Genomic DNA, 23,224 nt, shown 5'->3' with positions numbered 1-23,224 from the left:
CAAGGCCGGGCATTACAGAACACAGCACCTCCTGACCTGCAGTCAGGCACTTTATCTCAAAGCCTCTCGGAATGTTCTGTTCATTTCACGTGCTCATGGTCTCTGCCCACCTGTCTCGCCTTTTCAGTGCTCTGCATCCTTGCTCCTTCTCTGAACTATCTTCCACCTGACGACACCTCTTAGAATTTCCCTCAGTGCTGGTGTTAGCGATGCATTATTTTCCATTTTTGTTTGTTTGAAAAATGTCTTTACTTTCATTCTTAGAGGACACTGCTGCTGAGTCTGGGGCTCTGGGTGCCAGTTTTTGCCTCTCACGCCTTTCCATTGCCTTCCCACTTCATTGTTTCCATCAAGAAGTCAGACGAGTCTTCTCACTGCTCCTTTTAAGGTAACTTATCTTTTTTCTTTGCTTAAGATTTTTTCTCTTTGATTTTCAGCAGTTTTACTATGATGTGTTTAGGTGTGCTTTTCATTTTCTTTATCTTGTTTGGTGTTTTATCTAGCTTTTCTGGTTGTTCTCAGCTGGAGTATTTGTCTGAATTACGTGTTTGTCGTTGCTGAGATCCTTGCAATCAGTACTTCATTTCAGTACTCACGAGATGCTATTTAATTGACAGTGTTAAGAATACATGGCCTAACATCCTACTGAAGCTCTTTGATTATTTCCGTTTACATTCCTTCTAACGTTTTCTGGAATAAACAACCAAAGACATACTGACCTGATTCTGAGGTGGCTGCTAATGGCCATTTCTCTAACATACACAGCTTTCCTTCCCGTCTGTGCACGCCTGGGCATTACTTCACCCTGCTGGTGCTGGTCAGGCGTAAAGAGGTTTCTAAGCTTTGCACAAACCATGTGAACCTGATAAAATATGCACACAATATACAAATAATTCTATTATTTATTTATTTCGAATAAAAAAGTGGCCAAGATAACAATACTAGTGGCTCTGCATACAAAACACAACATGTTGGAGGTTATTTCACATTTAGAAAACTGCCAGTATATACAGCACTGGGTATTCACAGCAACTTCATTAGAGTCTAAGGACTAGAATAATACGAACAATAGAGAGGAATCCAAAAGGGGAAAAGGCTAAAACCCAACAGTCTTTCATGAACTGGATAAGTGGCCAACCAGCTAACTGGTAAAGAAGCAGAGGATCTGTCACCCCTTTCTTTAGTAATAACTAAAATAAGATTGCCCCACAGGGCTGTATACAGACAGACACCCTCCAAAATTCACATTTCATTTTCTCTATAATCTTCCCCACTTCAAACTTTTCCCAGAAACCTCTGCCCTAATATTAGATAACAGCTCAGGATACTGGTGTATTATCTTCGGGAAGAGAAGGCTAAACAGTGCTAAGGATACGGCATGATCTGGTTTAACCCAAGAAACTCAGTTCAAACCCAAGAAAGAATCGGGCCCTCTTCTGGTCATTAGTTCTTTGCAGTTTTGAGAGCACTGGAGAAAGTGGACCATGCTTCGTCTTGAAGGAGGCAGGAAGTTACTCACTCGTTACACATGTCGTGAGCACCAACTGTCTGAAAGGCACTTTCCATCAGTGCCTGCCTCGAGGAGCTTACAATCTAGTCATGGACACCGTGGCATATGTACAATGGAGAGAAGTGCCAATCTTTCTGGATGGGGGGGATTCCAAGCAAAATGTGTTATTATTCTTAAAGTTTTTAAATTTAAACACTAAAAATCTATAACACACTACCTAATCAAATGCTAAGAATTAAAAAACCATCTCCTTTTTATAACCTTAAGTTTTTAGATGCCTGTTCTTTTTATTTCAAAAAATGTCATATGTAAACATACATACAATTCAAAGCCGAGCACAAAGACTAGCACAGGCATTGGGTAAACAGAAAGCATAGATCACTACACACAACACAGACTTACTTTTCTTTAGTCTTATTTCTGTATAAACAAGTTTGATATTCACTTTCCTTTCATTCAGCAAAGTACAAATCTGAGTCAAAGTCTTGAAAAAGACATAATTCATTTTTGCATTAATACCAAAAACAAAATACCCTAAAGCTTCCCAGTCTGTCAGCTAAATGTAAAAGCGATAGCATATGAAACGCCTCAAAGCTGTCACCACCTCTTTACACTGTCAGTATGACCACTTTACAGGACTTTTATGAAAGTAACAGGATTTCAGGGTGAGGTAAGCAAATTTTTACCTTAGAAATAAACACAAGATTTAGAGTTCTGAAATGTAATTCCTCCAACCTATTTACAATATTTCAACCAGATGGCCCCTGCCTTTACCTTAGGGTATCAGGACAAGAGTATCATCTGTCCCTTTTTTCAGCTCCTTCCCAGCCTGGAATGAATGAACGAACACCGTGCTGGTAATCCACACATACTGCTGCAAAGAAACTCACTGACTGAGACCTCAGATTGGACATGAAGTGTCCTGCTGGAGTTCAGTTACAACTCAAAGATAATGCAAGATAAGAAAAGCTGCCTCACCTAATTGGATAAAGAGGTTGGGGGAGAAATGCTCATATACCAAAAGGATTAACTTTTTTAGAGGACATCCTAATAAACAGTCATTTCTCTATTAAATGTATGGATTTCCACAGCCAGTTTTCAGAAACAGCCCTGTCTGTGTGCAGATGGGAGGCTGCGTCCTATCTACCAGGCTCAGCCGGGCTAACAGGTCCTGCTACTGATTCATATCGGCGCCATGGAGATGAGTTTACAGTCTTTTGAAAAACCCCACTGTTCCATCAGGATAGCAAAGCTGAGTACTTGAGATAATCAGAAGCAACTCTATATTCTGCAAATTTGACTTAATTCAATTTAAAGACAGTCCAATTTCACATGCTGTATAATCAGTCCGAATAGCAGATATCATGTTAGATGTGAAGATCTTAACTCCAAAAACCTTCTGGCTTCAAGAAAGAGCAGTTCAAAGTTTAATAACTATGAGACTTGAGATACAGTCTAAAACTCTGCTTGAAGCTGCTAATCGCTACTTCCACTAATAACTGAAATGAAAACAACTCACTTCAGTTCAATTCTTTAGAGGCATTTTAAGATCCGACAGTCTCGAGGGGAAGGGTGGGCTCCTGAGGCGCTCGCCTCCACCCACACAGAGAGCAGGCTGAGAGCACCAAGGCACCGTCACGATTTAGGGACGCCGCGCAGGGACTCAGAACAGTCCATGGCGGGCTAACTGTAAAGAGATTTGTTTATTCGTCTGGCTACTTGCTGTTTGTGCTGCCCAACCTCTAAAAAGAAAAAGGGCAGAATACACCTTTCCCGTAAAAAGCTTAAGCCTGCTGACTCTGAACACAGCGCAGGCAGCTTAGCTTACGCCACAAGTTCTGCTGGTCACCAATCACACTGGCTCGGGGAGAGGGACGGGTGGCGGGAAGGAGCTGACACCTTCGGGCGCAGCGCAGCCCAAGACCAGCCGAGAGCTGCCGAGCGCTCTGCTGGGGAGATTACGACTAAGAGTTCTGAAGAAACCCGGATACGGTTTACCAAGTTAACTGACATTATTACCTTTAGAGAGAAAAATTACTGTTTAATAGTTTCCTCTAGGAAGGGAGACCCACTATGTGATTTAGCTTTTAGAAATTTTATCACTAATCTATTTTTCTTTCAAACGTGGAATCTGTTCGCTCTGAATGTGTTCTAAAGCTGAGAGAACTAAAGGAATGGTACTCAAGAGGACCCCCTTGGTAAGGAAAAGTGAGAGAGAGGTCAGGAGCAGAAGGCACGGACAGGTCCTGCAGAAACCAACCAGGGGTGCTAACTCCTGGCTTCACTCCGGGACGGCAGCACTTCACCTACTCAGAGCAGCGCCAAGGCCGCAGGGGCAGGCGCTCCCCAGGCCAGCACGGTCTTCCTCCTCCCAAGCACCCACAGGCAGCAGTTTCTTCTGCGTCTTATCTGATGCTGTTATAATCACCACAGAATATACTTTAATATTTAATTATCGTCCTTTTAACATTCTTTTAACCTAATTAACCTGTGAAACTTACTAATAGGCCCAACCACACGCTTCCACGTTAACATGCTCAAATACTTTGTAGAGGAAGCAGCAGAAAAATGTCACCTCAACTGGGAGCTTCACCAGTGGCTCTGACAACTTCTGACACTGAAAAATAATTGGTAGTTTTGGCAGATACAACAGTAGGTAGAGATTGCCTGAAGTCTGGGTGGTGGACACATGAGGATTTCAGAATAAATATGAAGCATAACAAGCTATCAATTTCTTATCTGGAATAATAGGAACAAATTAACCCCAGGCAGAGAAAACGTGATACAGGTGTGGATATCAGACTCCCAAAATGCAGCAGGGTTGTAGCTGAAAAGGTCTAATTGTCTGGAGCTCCGCTCCTGCTCTTCAACACAGTGCAGCAACGTCACTCCTGCCACTCCTTCCATTCCTGAAACAGTTATTACAGGGACAGCTGAATAAACTTGAAAGCCACTGAACACATCAGGCAAGTTTTAGGAAGGTATAGAGAGTATGACTAGTTTAGAACAGGAGAGGCATTTAATAATCTAAGACGCCTGTGTCCCTCTCACTTTTCCTAGGTCTCAGTGACTACCCTACCCTCAGGTACGCTGAACCTCAGTGAACGCAGACGTGCACTGGGGCGCTGCCCTCAGCTCAAATCTCCTCTCCTCACAGGTCACTGGATCAGCCCCTGCGGCTGGGGGGCCAGGAGAAGGGGAGACCCCGCTGCGTGTGCAGAAGCCTGGCTGACGCAGGTGTTGGTTGGGTTTCAGAGTCTTAAGAATGCCACTGGGCCCAGGCCCCTGTGGAGAGAAGCCACGTTCTAGTAAAACAGCTGCCATGTCTATTCCTATACAGACACTCAAAATGATTCAGGAGCAACTTGTAGTTAACTCGTAAGAGTTAAATGTTTCAAAAAATGCACAGCTGCTTTAAACAAAAACTTAATCTAAGTTTTAAATGGCAGCAGCACAAAATTTTCCAATAGAACAAATCAACTACTGACTCTGATTAGGAACAAAAAAATAAGTGAGACTAAGCATGCCATGATTATTAAAACTGCAGTAATTCCTTGCCATGATTCCAAACTTTACTGTCATATTTACTGCAAAGTGAAGCAGCCACAGGTACAACTGCCTCTGAGCTGCAGTGGCCATGATTTTACTGCTGCCTGGTTCCTTCTTGAAAATCAATTTAACACGCTGGACCCTAAAATCTGGATAAACACTATTCTTGAAATTACCACCAAAATGAGAAAGATAATCAGAAGATTCCGGCAAATACATAATTAAACCCAGAAGACAAAGCAAAAAGAATCTGACGAGGAAACGAAAGACATCTCAAAGCAGGCTGTCTCGAAGTGCCTCCTAGGGGCTCGTCTCCACTACATCTGAACCGGGGGGACAGGACACAAGTATGGTGCGTGGTGTGTTTCCGCTAGTGTTATCCAAATATCAAGTGTTTCTTAAGTGAGGACAAAATGTCTTTCACTAAGGATACAAAATAAAAGCAGGAAACTGTATTAGAATAAAGGCAAAAGAGTGTATGAGTTAGAATTTCTCATTTTGTATTTCCCATCCAACTTTCCAGACATATGCACCACTTCAAGATGTGTGCATTACAGTCCTGTTGATTAGCACCAATCTCTAGGACACTTATTTTAAAAATCCAAGAACACTGTAATTCCAGAATGTCTATTTTTTATTTTACGTTTTAAGACCAATTGACATTTAACACCTCCTCTTAGGAGCCCATAGAGAAATACCTGGATCATAAATATCAAGGACCTTTGCAGGGAGGAGACACTCCCAGGCTCCGGTCAACTGAGCTGAACTCACTTATAGCACCAGAGTGCCAGTGTCTGCACTTCTGAGCTGCCCGTCTCTTTCTGGAAGTCTCTACACAGACGCTGTGCACAATCCTATACCAGATAGAAATGAAATGTCTGGAAATGTCAACATTAAAAATAGTAAAAGTTTTAATTTAATACTAAAAGGAGAAAATATTCTTTTTCTTCTATGTACAAATATCTCGTCTCGGTTATCACAGTCCAGTCCGAAGCAGGGATGTGACAGAGGTGAGCGGAATACTGGACATCCTTATGTATATCAAGGAGTTGAGGCAGGAAATCCGACGACACAGGAGATCATGGAAAACAAGTCACAATTATTAACTTACAGGAGTCACCTGATCTTTTCACACATTAAGACCAACTTCAGTCTTGGTTTCAACCTCTCAAAATACAGAGTTTTAGAAAAATGTTTTCAATACGCATGAAAAAGAAGAATCGGTGGGACACAGATCTGCAGCTATTTGCTAAGAACAAAATATCAGGCCCACGTGTTTAGATACTTCTAATATCTGCTGGTACACTGACAACCTCGTACCAGGGAATTAATAAGCTCTCTGGAGCCACAAGGCAGTTCCAGGCCAAGGCCAGGATTAAAGCCTAACTCAGCCCGGCACGGCCCTTATCCCAGCTCTGGAAGAGAGCACTCTGTCCCTAGAAATGATAGAGCGTTCTTTTTGTTCAAACTGCTTCAGTTGACACTTGAAAAATAAGTGTTCCTCATTGAGTAAGGAGTGGGGGCTAATGTTCATCTCAAAATGACTTAAAATCTCTGCCTTCAGTCATTTTAAAGATATCCTGGAGAGAGAGAACGCACTTCAGAATGCGCTCCCAGGGCTCTATTTACAGTCAGGAGGAGCGCCTCTTGATGTGTGAAGGCCAGGCTCACTCCAGCGCATCCCAGCTCTTCAGGCTGGAGGGCGTTTTCTACAGCCGAGATGTGCCCTTCCCATCTTCCCCCCACTGACGTTTAGAAGACAGGAGAATCGCAGAAAGGGCAGGGGCTTTGCAGTAACCTCTTAATCCAGTCAGGATCTGCAAAAGGAAGACAAGTGGTACTGAGCGTTAGATTAAAAAGCGGCAGCCAAATGGGATGAACCCTGGCTGGACTGCAGTGTCAAGAGATGAGCAATCTGGTCCCACCTCTGTGTCCTTGACAAAGCACTGCACTCCAACATTCTAAATGAGGCTGTACTAGATCTGTTGTCCCCAAAGCTAAGTGTGGGATGAAATTTTCATCCCTCTGTGATGAAACAGGAAAATAAGGGTAACGAATAAGAGTTTCATAAAGCTAAACTTATTCAATTTAAAGACTATAGTTTGTTCTGAGAGTGTACCCTTCATACACTGCTAACGGTGAAATATTCTTTTATAAAATACAGTCACTTTTAAAAAATGCATTACTTGGAGAAATAAAAACATCGCAACACTGGGTCAACACCTTCTCCCCCTCTTAAAAACTCTCCTGGTCTGTGAAATGCTCTACTCTACCACTCCTCCCTGGACCCAGTAGGTTCTCATTCTTTCCCAAAGCTGTATGTGGCTTAATTCAAGCCAACTGGCAGGTGTATTTGTTTTTTTAATTTGTTTCAATCTTTTCCTGATTTCCTGTCTAAATAGTATACCTATTCTCAATTGCAGTGAGTGTTGAAAAGTTCCCAAAAATTTGTTTCAAAATAATCCAATCAGAGGAGGGAAGGGGGTGGGGGACTACAGATGAACATTAAAGGCCGTGAGTTGGCAGTTTTTGAAGTTGAATGATGGGGACATAAGGGTTGATTATACTCTTTTCTCTACTTTCATATATGATTACATTTTCCATACTAAAAAGTTAAAACAGAACATACGCAGCTAACACAACACATCAACTTCTCAGAATTAGAGAGCTTCAGCCAGTTTAGAGCAAAAATCAAGAATAAGGGTGTAGCTTTATATAGAATGTTTTCTGTTTTACTTGAGACCACAAGTTTCCCCCAAAACATATATAATTGTATACACTTGTGTCTAGTTAGCTCATTTGGTTAGAGTGCGACGTTAATGAACATTAGGTCATAAATTTGACATTTGTGTGGCTATTTAAATCACTAATTCCTTGCCCATGTCTATGATCTTATTTCCAACCAGTTATCTCAGAAATGTGGGCTGTGTCACCGGGCTATCAAGAAAGAGAATACAGACCAACCAGAGAAAAACCTCTTCATGGTGGCTAGGAGAATGACTCCAAGTGCAGAAGCTACTGCTGGTTCAGCAATGCTGTCTTTGTATACATTACCATTTGAAGAGTTTTCATTCAAATATAATCTATATACGCTGTCTACAACAAGTTCTGACATGTTTTTGAATGACTAATTTGTCAGCAGTGACAGAACAGCAGACACTCACATACTAAAATGAATACGTACTTGAACATGACATATTCCAATTATCATTTTAAATTAATTGTGCCTTCATGGTAATACTGTAAAGAGCAGAATGAGCCTGCTCAGCGTCCCTGACGGCATAAGACTAAGCAGTGTGGAGCACGACCGAGCCATGAGTCTGAGGCGCTGGTGCTCTGCCAGCATGCTCAACCTCACCCGCCCAGGCTGGGAAAGCATTCACCTTCTGGAACTGGATGGCGGGCAATGCTGTCATGGAGCAAACACCTTCTGTATATCAGACTCTGGCAGGACTGGTAGGTTAAAAAGCACCTGAAAGAAGACAGACTGCATCGTCAGTTCCGCAGAGGAAAGCAGCATAGGCCGAGGGCGACTCAGTACAGCCAGTTATTCTCAAACCACACAGCAACCCAGTCAAGGGCAGGCACTCTTCACAAACTCATGGCAGCAACGTAGCCCTTGGCACACCTCAGAGGGCCAGACCTCTACCCCCGACGCTACTAAAGAGAAAGTGGGGTATCAGGTGACTAAGCAGAGATACAAAGCTTCTAATCCAAACAGTCACTGCGGCTTCTTCCCACAGTTCAGAATTGAGTCTGTTCATACCTGACTGTACTTTGAATTTTTGATATGTTAAAAAAAACTGATCATGTACTATATTGAAAATTATTCTTGTTAGTGATTTTTAAGACTGGGTATAAAGCACTATCTTTAAGAACCTGACAGGACAGTGGGGAAAACCTGAAGGATATAGAAGACGATATTAATGGTGCAAAAAAGGGACAGGATCCAATGTTCAGAAGTTCAATCTCATCCAATGACTGTTCACTGAGCATCTCCGAGGACCAGGCGAATAAGGGAAGGCGGACGCAACGAGATGGGGAGAGTGTGTTTGGGCTCTGCAGGGAAGCTTTTCCAGAAGATCAGTCATTGCGTTGAACAACGGAGTAGGAAACTACAAAGAGGAAGAGAGCTGAGGGAAGAGATTCCAAGGAGTAAAGAGATTTACTTGGAGTAAAGACTTGGGTATAACAGAAGAAAGATTACACCTGAGTGAGGGCAAGCACACATTCTCACATGGAGAAATCAGACCGGGTATCCTGTCACTAACTGCAATCAGCAAGAAGGAAAAGAATTGTTGTGAAGCACCCGCCTGAGAGAGAACAGCGTATAGCGGTTACACATGTGAACTCTGGAGGCAGAACGCCAGGATCTGCCACTAAGTGCCTGTGTGACCTCGGGCAAATTATTTAAGTTCTTCAGGCATCAGTTTCCTCATCTGTAAAAGCAGAAATAATCGCAGTGCGCCTGTGCGCGGCTGTGAGGATGCAGTAACCCGGGACACGCGCAGTGCTTGGAACAGCGCCTGGCATGCAGACAGTGCTCAACAGACGTTGGCTGTTGCTGCCATCATGATGGTGACCACAAGCCTACCACTACTACAAGCTTGTTTCCTGTTCTCCCCTTAAAAAATAAAAGTCTAAACAAAACAGAAAAAGTGGAGGAACGCAATAAAAATTGGGAAGAATCCAAATATCTATCAATAAGGGAGTAAACAATAGAACATCTATACAATGGAAAACTCTACAGCCTGAAGAATGGGATCTATGTACTGAATGGAAAACTGTCCACAATATTTTAATAAGAGAATCAGCAAGTTGTTAAGGAAAGTATGTGTAGCACAATCCTGTTTCTGTTAAAAATTAATTTATAAAATATACTGAGTGCCTAACATGTACCAGGCATTGTTCTAGAAATAGCTGTGAACGACACAACAAAATTCGCTGTCCTCATGGGGCTTTCTATTCCAGAGCGGGGGAGAAAAGCAAAAAGTAAAAAATATATTAAATGGTGATAATTGCTAAGGAGGAAATTAAAGCAAGGAAGAGGGATGAAGACTATTGGGAGAGGAGAGGGATGTCAGCAGGGTGTTCCAATTTTAGGTAGCATGGCCAGGAAGGCCTAACTGATAAAGGAACACTTGAAGAAGCCATCTGGACACTTGCTGGAAGAGCCTTCCAGGCAGAGAGAGGAGTCAGTGCAGGCATCCTGAAGTGGGAGCAGTACCTCGAGTACCTGAGGAACAATGAGGCCAGTGCACCCAGAATGAAGTGAGCAAGATGGAGAAATGCAGATGAGGTCAGAGAGGGGATGGGGGTCAGGCTGTGTTGTCTTGATCACTAGAAGGATTTTAGCTTTTACTCATCAGAAATGGGCAGCTACTGGAGAGTTTTGAGCAGAGGGGTGACACAAGCTGACAAAGTCTTAACAGGATCACAATCACAGCTATACTGAGAACAGACTGGAAGGGGTAAGGGTGGAAGCAGGAAGACCAGTTGGCGGATAACTGTAATAATCTGGACAAGAGATGATGGTCTCTTGGACCAGGACTGTAGAAGTGGAGGTAGTGAGGAAAGGCTGGATTCAAATCTGAAATGCCTATTAAACTTCCAAACAGGGATACTGCACAGGTGGTTAGATACGTAAGTCTGGATTGACGAGAAGAGATTCAGGCCAAAGTTACACGTTTAAGTCACCAGTGTACAAATGATATGCAACAGCCAAGAGAGGCCACTGATCCAAGAAGACCAGGTCCAAAGACAGACATCAAGACGATGAAGTAGAATCAGCAACGATGACTAAGAATGAAGAGTCAGAGGGAGGAAGAAAATCAGGGAGCACTGTGCCCAGGGAGCCAGGTGAGGAAAGTGCTGCAAGGAGGAGCAAGGAGCCATCAGCTGTGTCAACTGCAGCTCACAGGTCCAGACAAGGAGGACACACCAGGGTTCCCTCTCAGAGTGAGACTCATGGAAGGAGGAAGACTCCTACCTTTGATTATAAAGTTAAACAGAAAAGGGCATAAGCACTTTTATATTCCATTAACAGGTAGTAGTTTTGTAATAACAATTTTAAAAAATTTAATGCTACTTCAAAGGAAAACAGCATTACCAAAATAAAGAAAGCAAGGCCTATAAATATCAAGCAGTAAAAAACTGTCTTTAAAGGGTGTCCTGCTTTAGTCAAACTGATGAAAAAAGCCCACACCAGATTTTATAACAGCAGCTTTTCTCCAACCTAATGGCATGGGCAACATGTATTTTGGATTAATTCTTTACGGTGGTTTGTGCTATACAAAACCCCAAAATGAGCAAAAGCAGCAGCTGGCTTAAAACGGCTTACCGGAGCCAAATGTGGCCATTGGAACAGACTGCCTGTTTGCGATCTGTGAACGGCAAGATCTCTTTACACAAACTACAGTGCTCAGGAAAAGTCTGTTTGTTCATCTTCTTGGAGATGTGTCCGATCAGCACCTAGTAAGACAAACAGTCCCGCAGTGTTTAGTGGAGAGGGCAGGGCCTCCTGAAGGAAAAGCCTACCGACCCGGGAGAAAGGAACAAACACGCGGCATCTCACATGAGGCAGGAGATCTGTATGTCCACATGGGCCCACCGCAATGGCTGAAAGTCCAAAAGCTAGACCTTCAACTTGTGTCAACTGGCTGAGTAAAAAGATTCATTCAGGGACCCTGTGACAACAGGGTGAACTATAACCACTAAAGGAAAAACCGTTCTGAAAAACCAAAATCTGATTTCTTGCCTTGTTTTAGTTGCTTCTGAAACAAGGACTTCAGAGTTCTGATGGAAGACAAAGTATTTAGCTATTACTTACAATGTTTTGATTTTAAGAAAAAAGCCTAACCTCTATAGGCAAAATAGTACATGAAATACTAACTTTGTAGAACTGTGCAAATGTCTTTAAAAAAGAAAGAAAGAAATGTCTTTAAGAAAGAAAGAAAATGTTCTTTAAGAAAGTCTTACAAAGTAAAAAGATAATCTGAATTAAAAAATAATAATTTCCCCTTCTGATAGCCCAAAGACCCATGACCGATCTAGTCTAGGAGCCTGCCATCTGAGATCCACTGAGCCCCACTGCAAAGGCACGGCAGGACCCATGGCAGTGGGGAGGTGGCAGTGAGAGGTCAACAGGGCAGGTTCTAGGCCTTGTCTCTATTTCAGCTTCACTTTTCTCAACTTTATTAGGATTATATCACTTTAAAAGTGAAAGTCTGAAAAACACTGGTCCACTTCATTATTTTGCTGAAAAAACCTTCACTGGCTGTATCATTGAGAAACATGGGATACACCAACCCTTAAGACCCTTCTTGTCTTACTAGCAGATAATGTCCATCAAAGTTTTTAATCCATTTACACTTAAGCTCTCACGGAAGGACTCTCTAATTCATTCATTAAAATTAGTTCACTATGTTTTCAAGGGTATCTTAATCACTCAGAGGGTGTCTTACCTACTCCATATATAATTTACAAATTTAAAGCCCATTACCTTTTGGCTTTTTTTGTTCTTCAGAAATCTAGTTTATGGTCCCCTATAGCAGAGACAACCACCCCTTCCTTCTTTTCTAGAAAGGCCAAACATTCTGATAGTGATAAAATCTGCTGAGAATTCCTCCAGTCGAGATGCACTCAAATTTTACAAAAGGAAGGACTGCTTTTGCTTGCTCTCAAGAGCCTTGACCACACAAGCCCAGCTGTATCAGCTTAACTCACGCATCCTCAACAGGGGTGACACTCCTTCCAAGGGGGCGAACATTGGTTCTTGGGGGACAAAAACTCTTTACCCTTTTCATGTATAAAGCACAGATATACACATAGTACATAAACAGATACACAATATATCTGTGGTATCAAAATTTCATGGGCAAGAACAATTAGAAAAAAATGCCTTAAAATGCTGGTGGGCAGGGGGAGGCATAATGAAAAAAAATGCTTGAGAAATGCTGGTCTAACTATACCAGGCTAAGAATCTCAGAAACAATTTATAATTATTATAAGTCAACAAACTAAGTTTGAAAAGATTCATTTTATGCATATATGGGATTTTTTTTTTTAAAGATTGGAACCTGAGCTAACATCTGTTGCCAATCATCTTCTTTTCTTCTTCTTCTCCTCCTTCCCAAAAGCCCCCAGTACACAGTTGTATATTCTAGTTGTAGGTTCTTCGGGTTGTGCTTGTGGGATGCCGCCTCAGCATGGCTGGATGAGCAGTGCCACGTCCATGCCCAGGATTCAAACTGGCAAAACCCTGGGCTGCCAAAGCGGAGCGCGCGAACTTAACCACTCGGCCACGGGGCCGGCCACCATATAGTGGGATATTTAAGACAAGAAAAATGCATTGTTTTCAATCAAAACTCAGTTGTTATAGATGGGCACAGTACAATCTTCCTTTCTTTAAACTGGCTCTGTTGGAACCACGTAACTATGCTAAATATAGCTCCCCATGCTCATGCAGCATCTGGACAGTCACTGTAAACCATCAGCAATCAACTTCCATTACATACTTTCCAAAATGTTTTTGTTAAGATTTCACTGCCTCTTATAATATCCCCGCTAGGTCCTATGGGACAGTGACAACAAGAAAACTCTTCCACACAATTTAGACCACAATGAAACAATTCTTAAAAGCTAACTTTCAAAGATGAAAATTCAGATACATGAACAGTACATCTTAACTACTCTTGAGATTATTGCAAACATCCTATGAGCAATAATTTTAGGGGCGTACGTAGACATACACTTTCCAACAAGAAAAAGCAACAGGTGATGTGTGAATGGTTTAACCTTAGGCATGAAGATATTTGAATTTATTGCCTTCAATTAATATTTTAAAAAAGATTTTAGGCAGTGAGAATAAGTGTCAATCTTCAGAGTAAAAAGGAACATAAGTTTTTGTACTTTTGAGTATTTTAGTATAAAGCATGTTCCTTGAAACACGAGTTCTTCAGAATTTTAGCAGTTATTAGCTCAAAGGAAGGTTCTCTGATGAATAAAGTCTGGATAACATGGAGCTACACACAGTTAAATGGTTTCTTTTCTGTAGGAATTCTCAGAACCCTCAGAAGGCTCATGTGCACTGGGAACCTTTAAGAGGACTACAGAGCATGCAGTGTGTTCCCAAGCTTGAACCCCAGTGTTCTGTCAGGGCACTTGAATTCGTTGGAAGACGTTTTGGATAACACTGTAAGATTGTTCTAATTTCAAAATAAAGATTATGCTCAGTTTTTGTTTAAAAAAAATCCAAAATGTAAGTAATAATTTGTTTACTTTACATGCCTTTCTTGACTAAATCAGAAGACCTCCTCAAGTGCTTTCGAATGGAAACAATCCCTGCCATCACGCCCCTCCGAAAAACCTCCAAAACCTTTTGCAAATGGGCAGGGAAAGGCACAGTGCCACACTCTCCCTGCTGTGACTGCCCAGTCACACACTGCTCTGCTACATGCAGCCTGCTCGGGCTCACCCACAGCCTGGAAATCTCATCTCGCAAACCTTGCACATCAAGCCAGGCCCCAGTAAGAGGAAGAACTGAAAGAGTCCATGTGTGACACGACTATGTCCTCTCCATTAAGCCATGTTTCCTGTTTATTCTCCTGCACCTCATGCCAATCGATTACCTAAAAAATGTCAAAGCAAAAGTTGAGCTTTAGGAATTCAATTTAGGTCATTTCTTTCTCATGAAGAAAACAGACTTTTCACAGTTTCAATGTCTTTGTTAATAAACACTTACCCGTGCTGTTCTGTCATCATACTCTTCATCAGACATTAAAAAGTTACAGAGTCCCCTGGTGGGGATGCTAGTGTTTTCTGTGATCCAGGTGTGCAGGTACACTTCTCCTAAGACTCGCTTCATGTGCTCTCTGGTCAAGTGCATTTCCACGGCTTCAATTTTCCCTTGGATTTCCAGGAGTTTCTCTTCCATCGGCTCGCGGCCTCCAGCATCTCCGGCCTGGGTGAGTGAGTCATCCGTGGGGTCCTCTGGATCACCCTCTCTGCTCCTCTCCTGAAGGCCTTGTTTATTCGCCTGTTTGGAAGACGTGCCTTCTTCTTGCTGCTCATCCTCAGCATTGCCCACCCCTGGCGAGTCAACCAGTAAGATCTTTGAGTCCTCATGGGTGGGTTTACATAGGGCTTCTGAAGGGGTTTTCTGCATTGACTGATACAAAATCCTCAGGAGGAAAAGTTTAAAACGCCAAAAATAAGTGGCCCCACTGCTTTCAATCTTTTTTTCCAAAGCTTCTTGTAAAAATTGAGGGATATGTTTATCTTTTAAAATCTTCCAGCGTATTAGGTCTATTAAATCCACCTGCTTAAAGAGATTTTGAACAGAAGATTCCAGGAGCTGAGCAGCTGCCTCTTCAAAGGTTTTGAGAGTAACAAACTGGACCTGGTAGTTTTTGTTCACGGGATGGAGGCCATTGACCATGCCCTCAGTTGTAATGACGGCCAGATATGCACCACAGGGGCTCACTGCTATCCCGTGTGTCCTCACCGAGCCAAACACATCTGACAGTTTAATCAACTGGTGTTCAAACTTTAATGCAACATCTGTGAAAATGGGAATCAGCTGCCTCACTTTCCCATCACTGGAACAAGTATATACCGTTCCGTTCTGCTTATCTGCAGTCATGGAGACGATCGGCAGGGAGTGAAGGCCTGTGACGTGGGAATTGTGAACATTCAGACCCGCTTTGGAGATCAGAAGAAGACACCAAAACACATAGGATCCTCTTGCAGCCACCACTAAGCTACAACTACACTTCTGGTAAGGGTGATAAAGAGGTACACATTTGATACTGTGCACTGGCAACTGGTCCATTTCTTTCCATAAGACAACAGGTTGCCTTAAAGTGAAATAGCCTTTAACTGCTTTGAGATTGACAGGAAGAATTTTTACAGGTCCAAAAGCACTCCCCACAATAAGGCCGCTCATTTTCCGATTATTGTGCTCATATTCCCACCAAAATAAAACACTAGGAGAGTTGATTCCTGACTCAATTGTGTTGCACGAAGAGATGGATTCCTTTCCTACAAATGGTAGTTGAAACTGCCACACAGCAATGTTACCGTTTTCAAAGAGGACTGCCAGGAGCACACTGCCCACATCACGGCACTCATTGTTATGCTTGACCTGCTGAGTAGTACAGATGCCTGACCATTCCATCCTGACTGGAGTCTGCATGCTGTGTCTCCTCTGAAACTCAGCAAAATCCCCAAGATTTCCTTCCGGGGCCTCACTTTTAGAGAGCCTGTAACTGGTCTCATAAAGACGTTCCCCGTAAATCTCAGTCAGATCGACCAGCTGGACCCACTGCAGTCTGTTGAGGTTAGCCTGGACGGTGAGGCGATTGTCCATGGTCAGCGCTGCCAAAAGGCACCTGCCATTAGCATCACAACCCATGGGCGACCAGCTAGTGTATTTGAATCCTCTCAGTGGTGGCAAAGCCTTCCCCTCAGGGTTGAACACTCTATCCAACATGAAAGTCTGACTGACCGTGGGGTCTTTAGAGGTGGCAAATTTCTCCTTACACTCAGCAACTTCTGTTTTTGAGCCAACCTGAAAGTAAAAGACATAAAAACTATCAGACAAATATTTCACTGTAAGAGGAACAGACTTATATTGCTTGGGTGTATTAACTGATTCACATTAATATATATAGTAACTTTATATCAATTTTGTTAATTTTGGTATTACATGCATTTAAAAAATTAAGTACATGTCTAAAACTAAGTGAGCAGTTCCTCAGGAAATGGCGATTTTTTTTAAGGGTCAGAATAAAAGTTGTCATTATTCATAGCTTGGTTCCCACATTCTTCTTAGAATTGACATAAGCAATAGTGATGATAGAGATGCACTTGATTCTTCAGAGTCAACAGAGCATTTAGCCGAACTAGCCACAAAACAGTAAAGGTATTAAAAATTCATGAAAATATCTATCTATACACATCTTTGATACAATTAGATATTTGGATTTTTAATAATATCTTTATGATACAAATGCCAGCTTTAAGTTTTCCATCTGAAATTTCATTTACAAATTATGCCGAGAGCCAATACAACTGCTTTGTCCACTGTTTCTATAGAATAATGTCTACTCTGATTAGACTATTTGCCATTCCCTGAACATTCCCACCTCTGCCTTCCCTGGCTCCCTTGGCAAGAACACTCTCTTTCCTCTTTTCTAAATCCCATCTATCCCACCAGGTCTAATTTTCTCTATGAGGCCTCCTGAGATCATTCTAGTTTTTATTCATCTCTCCCGCCTTCAAGTTTATAACATCCATCAGCACTGCTATTTATTTAGCATCTAGCTGTATGATGGTGAGCTCTTTAACAAGATTTTAAAGGTACGTTAAAGATGGAGAAAGAGTTAAATGACCAAAAGAAAGTGGTCCAGAGTCATAAGAAAATAGCCAGGGGGCAGGCTCCATGGCCTAGCAGTTAAGTTCTGCACGCTGTGCTTCAGCAGCCTGGGTTTGGTTCCCAAGCACAGACCCACACCACTTGTTGGCAGCCATGCAGTGGCCGCGACTCACATACAAAATAGAGGAAGACTGGCACAGATGTTAGCTCAGGGCAAATCTTCCTCAGCAAAAAAAAAAAAGGAAAAAAAAAAAGAAAATAGGAAGGCTAAAGCCCCTAATCCAGTGTCTTTAGAGAAATGGATAATACAGAAAGAAAGCAGAACCATTCAACTCCTTTTTAGTATCAATCTCCTTTTACATAGAGGCTGATCTGCAAACTGGAAAGGGTAAAATAAACATGATTAAAAAGGAATTCAAGCCTAAGACATAAATGCATAAAATAAAAGTCACTTTAAATAATTTAAGTCCCCAAACCCAGAGGGATTACATTTCAGGACAAAGAAAGAACCTGGAAGATGCTGAACTCAGAACCACTACATTCCTCCACAAAGCTTGGACAACTGGAGATGTGTCAGAAAACCAGAGTGTAACAAATAGTTAAAAAATATCCCTCAAATGGCAAATAGATAACAAAAACTACAGCCCATTAAGCCCCAGAGGGAAGAAAATTCCTCCATGTATTAGTAGACTACAGCGATTATTAGAAACTAGGGTAACTGGAATAATCTAACCTTATTCTCTTTTTTGCTGAAACTGCTAGATGACACAATAAATAAGCATATAAAATGAAAGGGAGATAGAAAGTTGTCCAAGAAATGAGTTAGATGATTAACTTTTCCTCAAGTGTGTTATACAGAACACCACTCCCCTAAACTGTCCCTTCAACAAGAGTTCTGGGGCCCACGAAGTTTTGGCGATGCTACATATCCTACATCACTCCTCCTTCAAGAGCCACAGGAGCTCAGCGAAGGCCTTGGCTAAGGAGCTAGTGAAGAGACTCATTTCACCAGACTTATCCCAACTTTTCGTTTTTAACAACAGAATCTTTTAGGGGGCTGTCATCCCTTATCATCCTAAAGAATACTCTGGAAATGGTGTCTTAGGCAAGATATCTTGATTTTAGAAAGGCATTTAAGGTAGTTTCTCACACAGACATGATGGAGAAATACAGACTGAAAATTCCAATTAAATAGAGGGATAGGCGGCTAGCCTGTTAATGAAACAATGCTAGTCAAAGCCCAGAGCTTTGTACAGGTAGATAAAATTTGAAATATGACATAATAAGCAAAGCAAAATGACTGAAAATCTGTGCTATGATGCCAGACAGCCAGGGTTCTATCACATACTAGCTCTGTGATCCCATCCAAGTTGCTTAAACCTTCTGGCTGTAATTTCCTCAACTAAAAAGAGAATAATAATACATGTCTCATAGAGTTAGGAAAGCTAAGTAAGTCGATACATGCAGAGCACACATTAATAAGTGCTCAATAAATGTTAGCCATGATGATAATTATTAATACTCTCTGAGAATTAACTAAGTGCTAATGAGACCTAATAAAAGTATGCAAAATGCAGGGGAGATATTAAGTTGTCCACCAAATGAAGGGCAGATATAAAATTGTTCATCAAATCCTATAACACCATAATAAACTCAGCAATAATCCTTAGAATAGGTAAATTTACTACAAATAAAAAGCTACCATAGAACTAAAAGTAAACTTACAGAATTTGTAACCCAGAGCAGCAGCACAGGATGAAATAAGGAAGCTCAAGCAACCCTTGGTCCTACTCATTGTAGGAAGAATTCTCGATAGGATGGAGGGCAGCATGGATCTCAACCAGCAGGGAACATCCTTATGGTTCTGTATAGTAATTGCTAACATATTAGTTTGAATTAGCCTACTGCACCTCCCCCCAACTCTCCACATCACAAAGCAAGTTAACAAAATAAAACAAGTGCTCAGATGCCCAAGGAGCATACCACTTAAGAGTCCAGCTCCTAGAGGCCCGCCCCCAGCCAATCATTTAATTACATACTATCCCGTTTCCAGTTGGCCACTATTACTGTTAATAGCTATGGACTTTGTAAGCACCTAACAAAAACTCATTTGAAGCTATTAGACAGGAAGCTTCTTGAGGGCAGGAATATTATTTCAAAAGCAATAGTTATTTAACTTAATGTGCTAGATGGAGTTGATACTTTCTAAAACTTCTAACAATTGATACACAATAAAATTAGCTACACATAATATTATTCGAATTTGGAACTGTATACAACTAGATCATTCACTAAATCAGCAGTCCAAAGGGAAGAAAAACTGCAACTTAATTCTTAAATCACTATTTTATTGCTTTTCCACGCTCTATCATTCACCTTTATATCACATAACCTCAGTGCCCAGGACAGTAACTTGCAAACTGCAGATACCATTTGAACTAGTCTATAACTGCATATTTTCTGAAAGATATTCATAACCTAAATAACAGAATCACAGAGCAGAAGCTTCTAAGGGGGTTAGCATGTGGCCTTCGAGCAGTGCCACACCCTAATACTGTGCTCTGGGTTGCAGAATGCCCATGTTTTGTGTTAGAGCAAAGGCAAGCGGGACGGCACTGAGTAGACAACTCCCCAGGGACTGTCAATGGGTAGCGCCATCAAGGTACTGAACACAGACTTCTTTACATTCCTACCACTGCACCACAGTTTGATCCCACAGAGGCCTCTTAGAATTGCAGGGACGACTCAGCATTCATTCACCAGGCAGTCCTAGTCTAATTAAGACTGCTAACTGACAGTGCGTGTGATGTGCATTCCAAACAGTACCGAAGGGGAAGATGCCAGTAATTAATTTCAGGCACGCTATCTACCAATTATTAGAGGGATATATAAAGATTTCCTATTACTTGTTAGACAGTTGTGGAACTAATGATGGAGTCAAATTTTTATGAGAATACTAAGGACATCTTCATATCCATAGCCGCAGCATTAATTCAGACTCATTCCTTAATACCTGTATGACTGCATTTTTTTAACTTGAGCGTTTACAGTGTGCCAGGAGCTGTGCAAAGTGATTATGTGGGTGTGTGTATGTGTGTACATACATAAATGTCCATATATATACACACATATTTAACTTAATCTTTCAAAAAGTCTAAACAAGGTGGGTTTTATTATTCTTCTTTTATAGATAGGCCTAATTTATGCCAAAATCCAATTTCTTAACCCCTATTTTGTAGTGACCCCAACAAACATCTTATTGCTTCAAATCCAGCCAAACTCATATTCCTGAACCATACCAGGTCTGTACATGATACCGTAACAGCAACTTATGGTTTCCTAGATTGAAGCCAACTCCCTCAGCCTGATCTCCAAAGTTCCTGAATTGGCCTCACTTCACTTCCTCTGACTCTAGAAAAGCAACTTGAGCTCATCTGTTGATCCATCATTACCTAGACAAACAACAGTAAATCATGTTCATGACTTACATATGTATGTACATGAGAGGGACATCTCATTCCTGCCACCTGGATGACCCTTTCCTCCCTTCCTCTTACAACCCCAAACCTGCCTTCTTTTAGGACAGCTGCAGAGTCACCACCAGATAACCTTCTTTGATAAGCACCTCCCCTCACTATACTCTTCCTTTCTTTAAATTCTCTCTGCTAAAACATTAAATCTCTACCATACTGACACACACTTAAAATTTTCTCTGATGTGTATATGAACACCCTTGGAAACCGTTAAGTTCCTTTTCAGCAGAGGATACACCTTTTAAAATCCCCTTCTTCTGCCTCCCTTGAGTGTTTCTGAATTTCATAGCATTATCACCTTCTGTCCGCCTAATTTGTTTATACTTTAACCAATTTGTTCATATCTTCCCCAAAAATACCTCAGAAGGCTTAGTCATACAAGTTTACCAATTATCTAACACAACACCAAGGTGTCTGTTTAAAACTTGAATCAACTATGTAAACACTGGTCTGGGCTCCCTGCATCCTACCCACAGTTAATGATTCATATTTAAAATGGCTGTGCAGAGGGGGCTGGCCTGGTGGTGCAGTCGTTAAGTGCTCACATTCTGCTTTGGCGGCCCAGGGTTTGCTGGTTGGGATCCCGGGTGTGGACATGGCAGCGCTTGTCAAGCCATGCTGTGGTAGGCGTCCCACATATAAAGTAGAGGAAGATGGGCATGGATGTTAGCTCAGGGCCAGTCTTCCTCAGCAAAAAGAGGAGGATTGGCAGCAGATGTTAGCTCAGGGCTAATCTTCCTCAAAAAATAAATAAAATGGCTGTGCAGAGTAAGAGTTTTCATAAAAACACCTCGCCACCACATAAATAGTTCTCTGTATGTAGATACATATCTTTACAGCATTTTTCACTACTGTTATTTGTTCATGACTTGCCAAAGAATGTAAGCTCCACAAGGACAGGGCCTTTGTTTTGTACACTGCTTTACTTTCAGAACCTAGATCAGTGCCTAGCTGATACATAGTGGTATTCAAACATCTGTTGAATGAGTGAATGCACACTTTGATAGATCACAAATACGCATACAGATCTATAAAGGAAATAGGGAAAGTTTTAAACCACTAAAGTGAACCATATGACTTAGTACTTAAAAAAAAAAACTTGAAAATGATATTAAAACAGTAAAACTTTAGGAACCCTAAAGTTCTGAAGGCAAATTTAGTTTGCATGAAGCTGAAAGCACTAAATCTAGACAGAGACCTTGGACTTGAAGCTAAAAAGTGCATTTATTTCCAGAAACTTTTTCATTCTACATCCTAAAAGTGTTTAGTTATTAAAGAAAAACTGGAGTACAAACCCAGAGATCCAGTATTTACCCATCTACTCAAGCTGAGAAGCAAAGAGTATTCACAAGAAAGTCGCTGAAATAGTTAAGACAATGGAAAGGACCAATTTTTCTTCTTCAAAGCAAACAGGGCGCAAGAGGAGGGCACGTCATAGTAAACAAAGCCAGCCAAGGGCCTCTGGGAGTCGCTCCCAGACAAAAGGAGCAACAACAGAGGCAGGTCTGGGGTTGGGTCAACAGGGGGTGGAGTCTCAGAAAGCACGACCAAGAGTGATCTGCGCCAGAAGCCAGCCAGACGCGGGGGCGAAGGGAGGACCCGGCTCCGAAGGGACATCCCAGGATATATGTGTGTGTCGGAAGGGGGCGGGTGATTCCGGAACCTGGCCACAAACGGCTGCAAGATGTTTTTGTCTGTTTGATTCTTAAGCTACGGCGACTCTAGCCGCTTAGCCCTAAGCGCTGGGTGCGAGGAGGAGAATCCCCGGACTAGGGTGGGCCAGGACTCCCCAGGGACCGTGACGCGGCCGCGCGAGGGGGACAGGAGAGTCCAGGGCCGGGGCCCGCGGATGACTTACTTTGAGGAGGCAGCTGTTGAGAGGGGCGGGCACCGACGTGCGGTGGATGACCAGGTCCTGGCCCGGGTTGTGCACGTCGCAGATGAGCTCCAGCACAGCGATGCTGCGGGCCGTCGACACGGACACGCGGTGGTCCTCAGACCAGGCCAACGGCTCCAGGCCGCTCACTGCATACTGCAGCTTCACGGCCGGCTCCCGCCGGGTCACCAGGAGGCGGAACGCGGCGCTGGGCCCGGGGGCCGCGTCCGCCGCCGGCTCCTTCCCGCCCGCCTCGCCCTCCTCCTCCTCGGGCGGCGCAGGCCCGTCGGCCGCCCGCCCCACCCGGGCCTTCTCGGCCGCGTTCATTTCCCCTCAGGTGCAGAGGCCGGCCCCCCGGGCGCGCCAACCCCGCGTCGCCG

At 42.5% G+C, this 23,224-nt stretch overlaps 1 protein-coding gene across 3 annotated transcripts; it reads right to left on the bottom strand.

The window, feature by feature from the left end:
* Nucleotides 1-884: 884 nt before the first annotated feature.
* Nucleotides 885-23,171, bottom strand: GTF3C4 (general transcription factor IIIC subunit 4). 3 transcript variants are annotated; one of them, XR_011432711.1, is made up of 6 exons: nucleotides 22,827-23,171; nucleotides 14,802-16,628; nucleotides 14,564-14,688; nucleotides 11,400-11,530; nucleotides 8,443-8,531; nucleotides 885-6,876 (listed from the first exon to the last, which is right to left on the bottom strand). XR_011432711.1 is itself a non-coding variant. In XM_023629209.2 (5 exons), exons 1-5 carry the CDS (start codon nucleotides 23,169-23,171, stop codon nucleotides 6,812-6,814), a joined length of 2,457 nt encoding a protein of 818 aa, XP_023484977.2. In that variant the 3' UTR covers nucleotides 885-6,811. The 3 variants fall into 3 exon arrangements, 2 of the variants coding, with proteins under 2 accessions (XP_023484977.2, XP_070108074.1); XM_023629209.2 differs by lacking the exon at nucleotides 14,564-14,688; XM_070251973.1 differs by lacking the exons at nucleotides 8,443-8,531; nucleotides 11,400-11,530; nucleotides 14,564-14,688.
* Between the last annotated feature and the right edge of the window lie 53 nt (nucleotides 23,172-23,224).

Source organism: Equus caballus, chromosome 25, assembly GCF_041296265.1.
Source record: "Equus caballus isolate H_3958 breed thoroughbred chromosome 25, TB-T2T, whole genome shotgun sequence".
NCBI lineage: Eukaryota > Metazoa > Chordata > Mammalia > Perissodactyla > Equidae > Equus > Equus caballus.
The sequence above is the reverse complement of the archived record's forward strand: the minus strand, read 5'-3'. Positions and strand labels throughout refer to the sequence as shown.

Coding starts and splice junctions, on each gene's coding strand:
- GTF3C4 (XM_023629209.2), bottom strand. CDS start 23,171: ATGAACGCGGCCGAGAAGGCCCGGGTGGGGCGGGCGGCCGACGGGCCT. Junction 11,531..14,801: donor ATGATGACAGAACAGCACGG/GTAAGTGTTTAT, acceptor TTGTCTTACTAG/GTGCTGATCGGACACATCTC. Junction 6,877..8,442: donor CCGCCATCCAGTTCCAGAAG/GTGAATGCTTTC, acceptor TTCCTTTTGCAG/ATCCTGACTGGATTAAGAGG.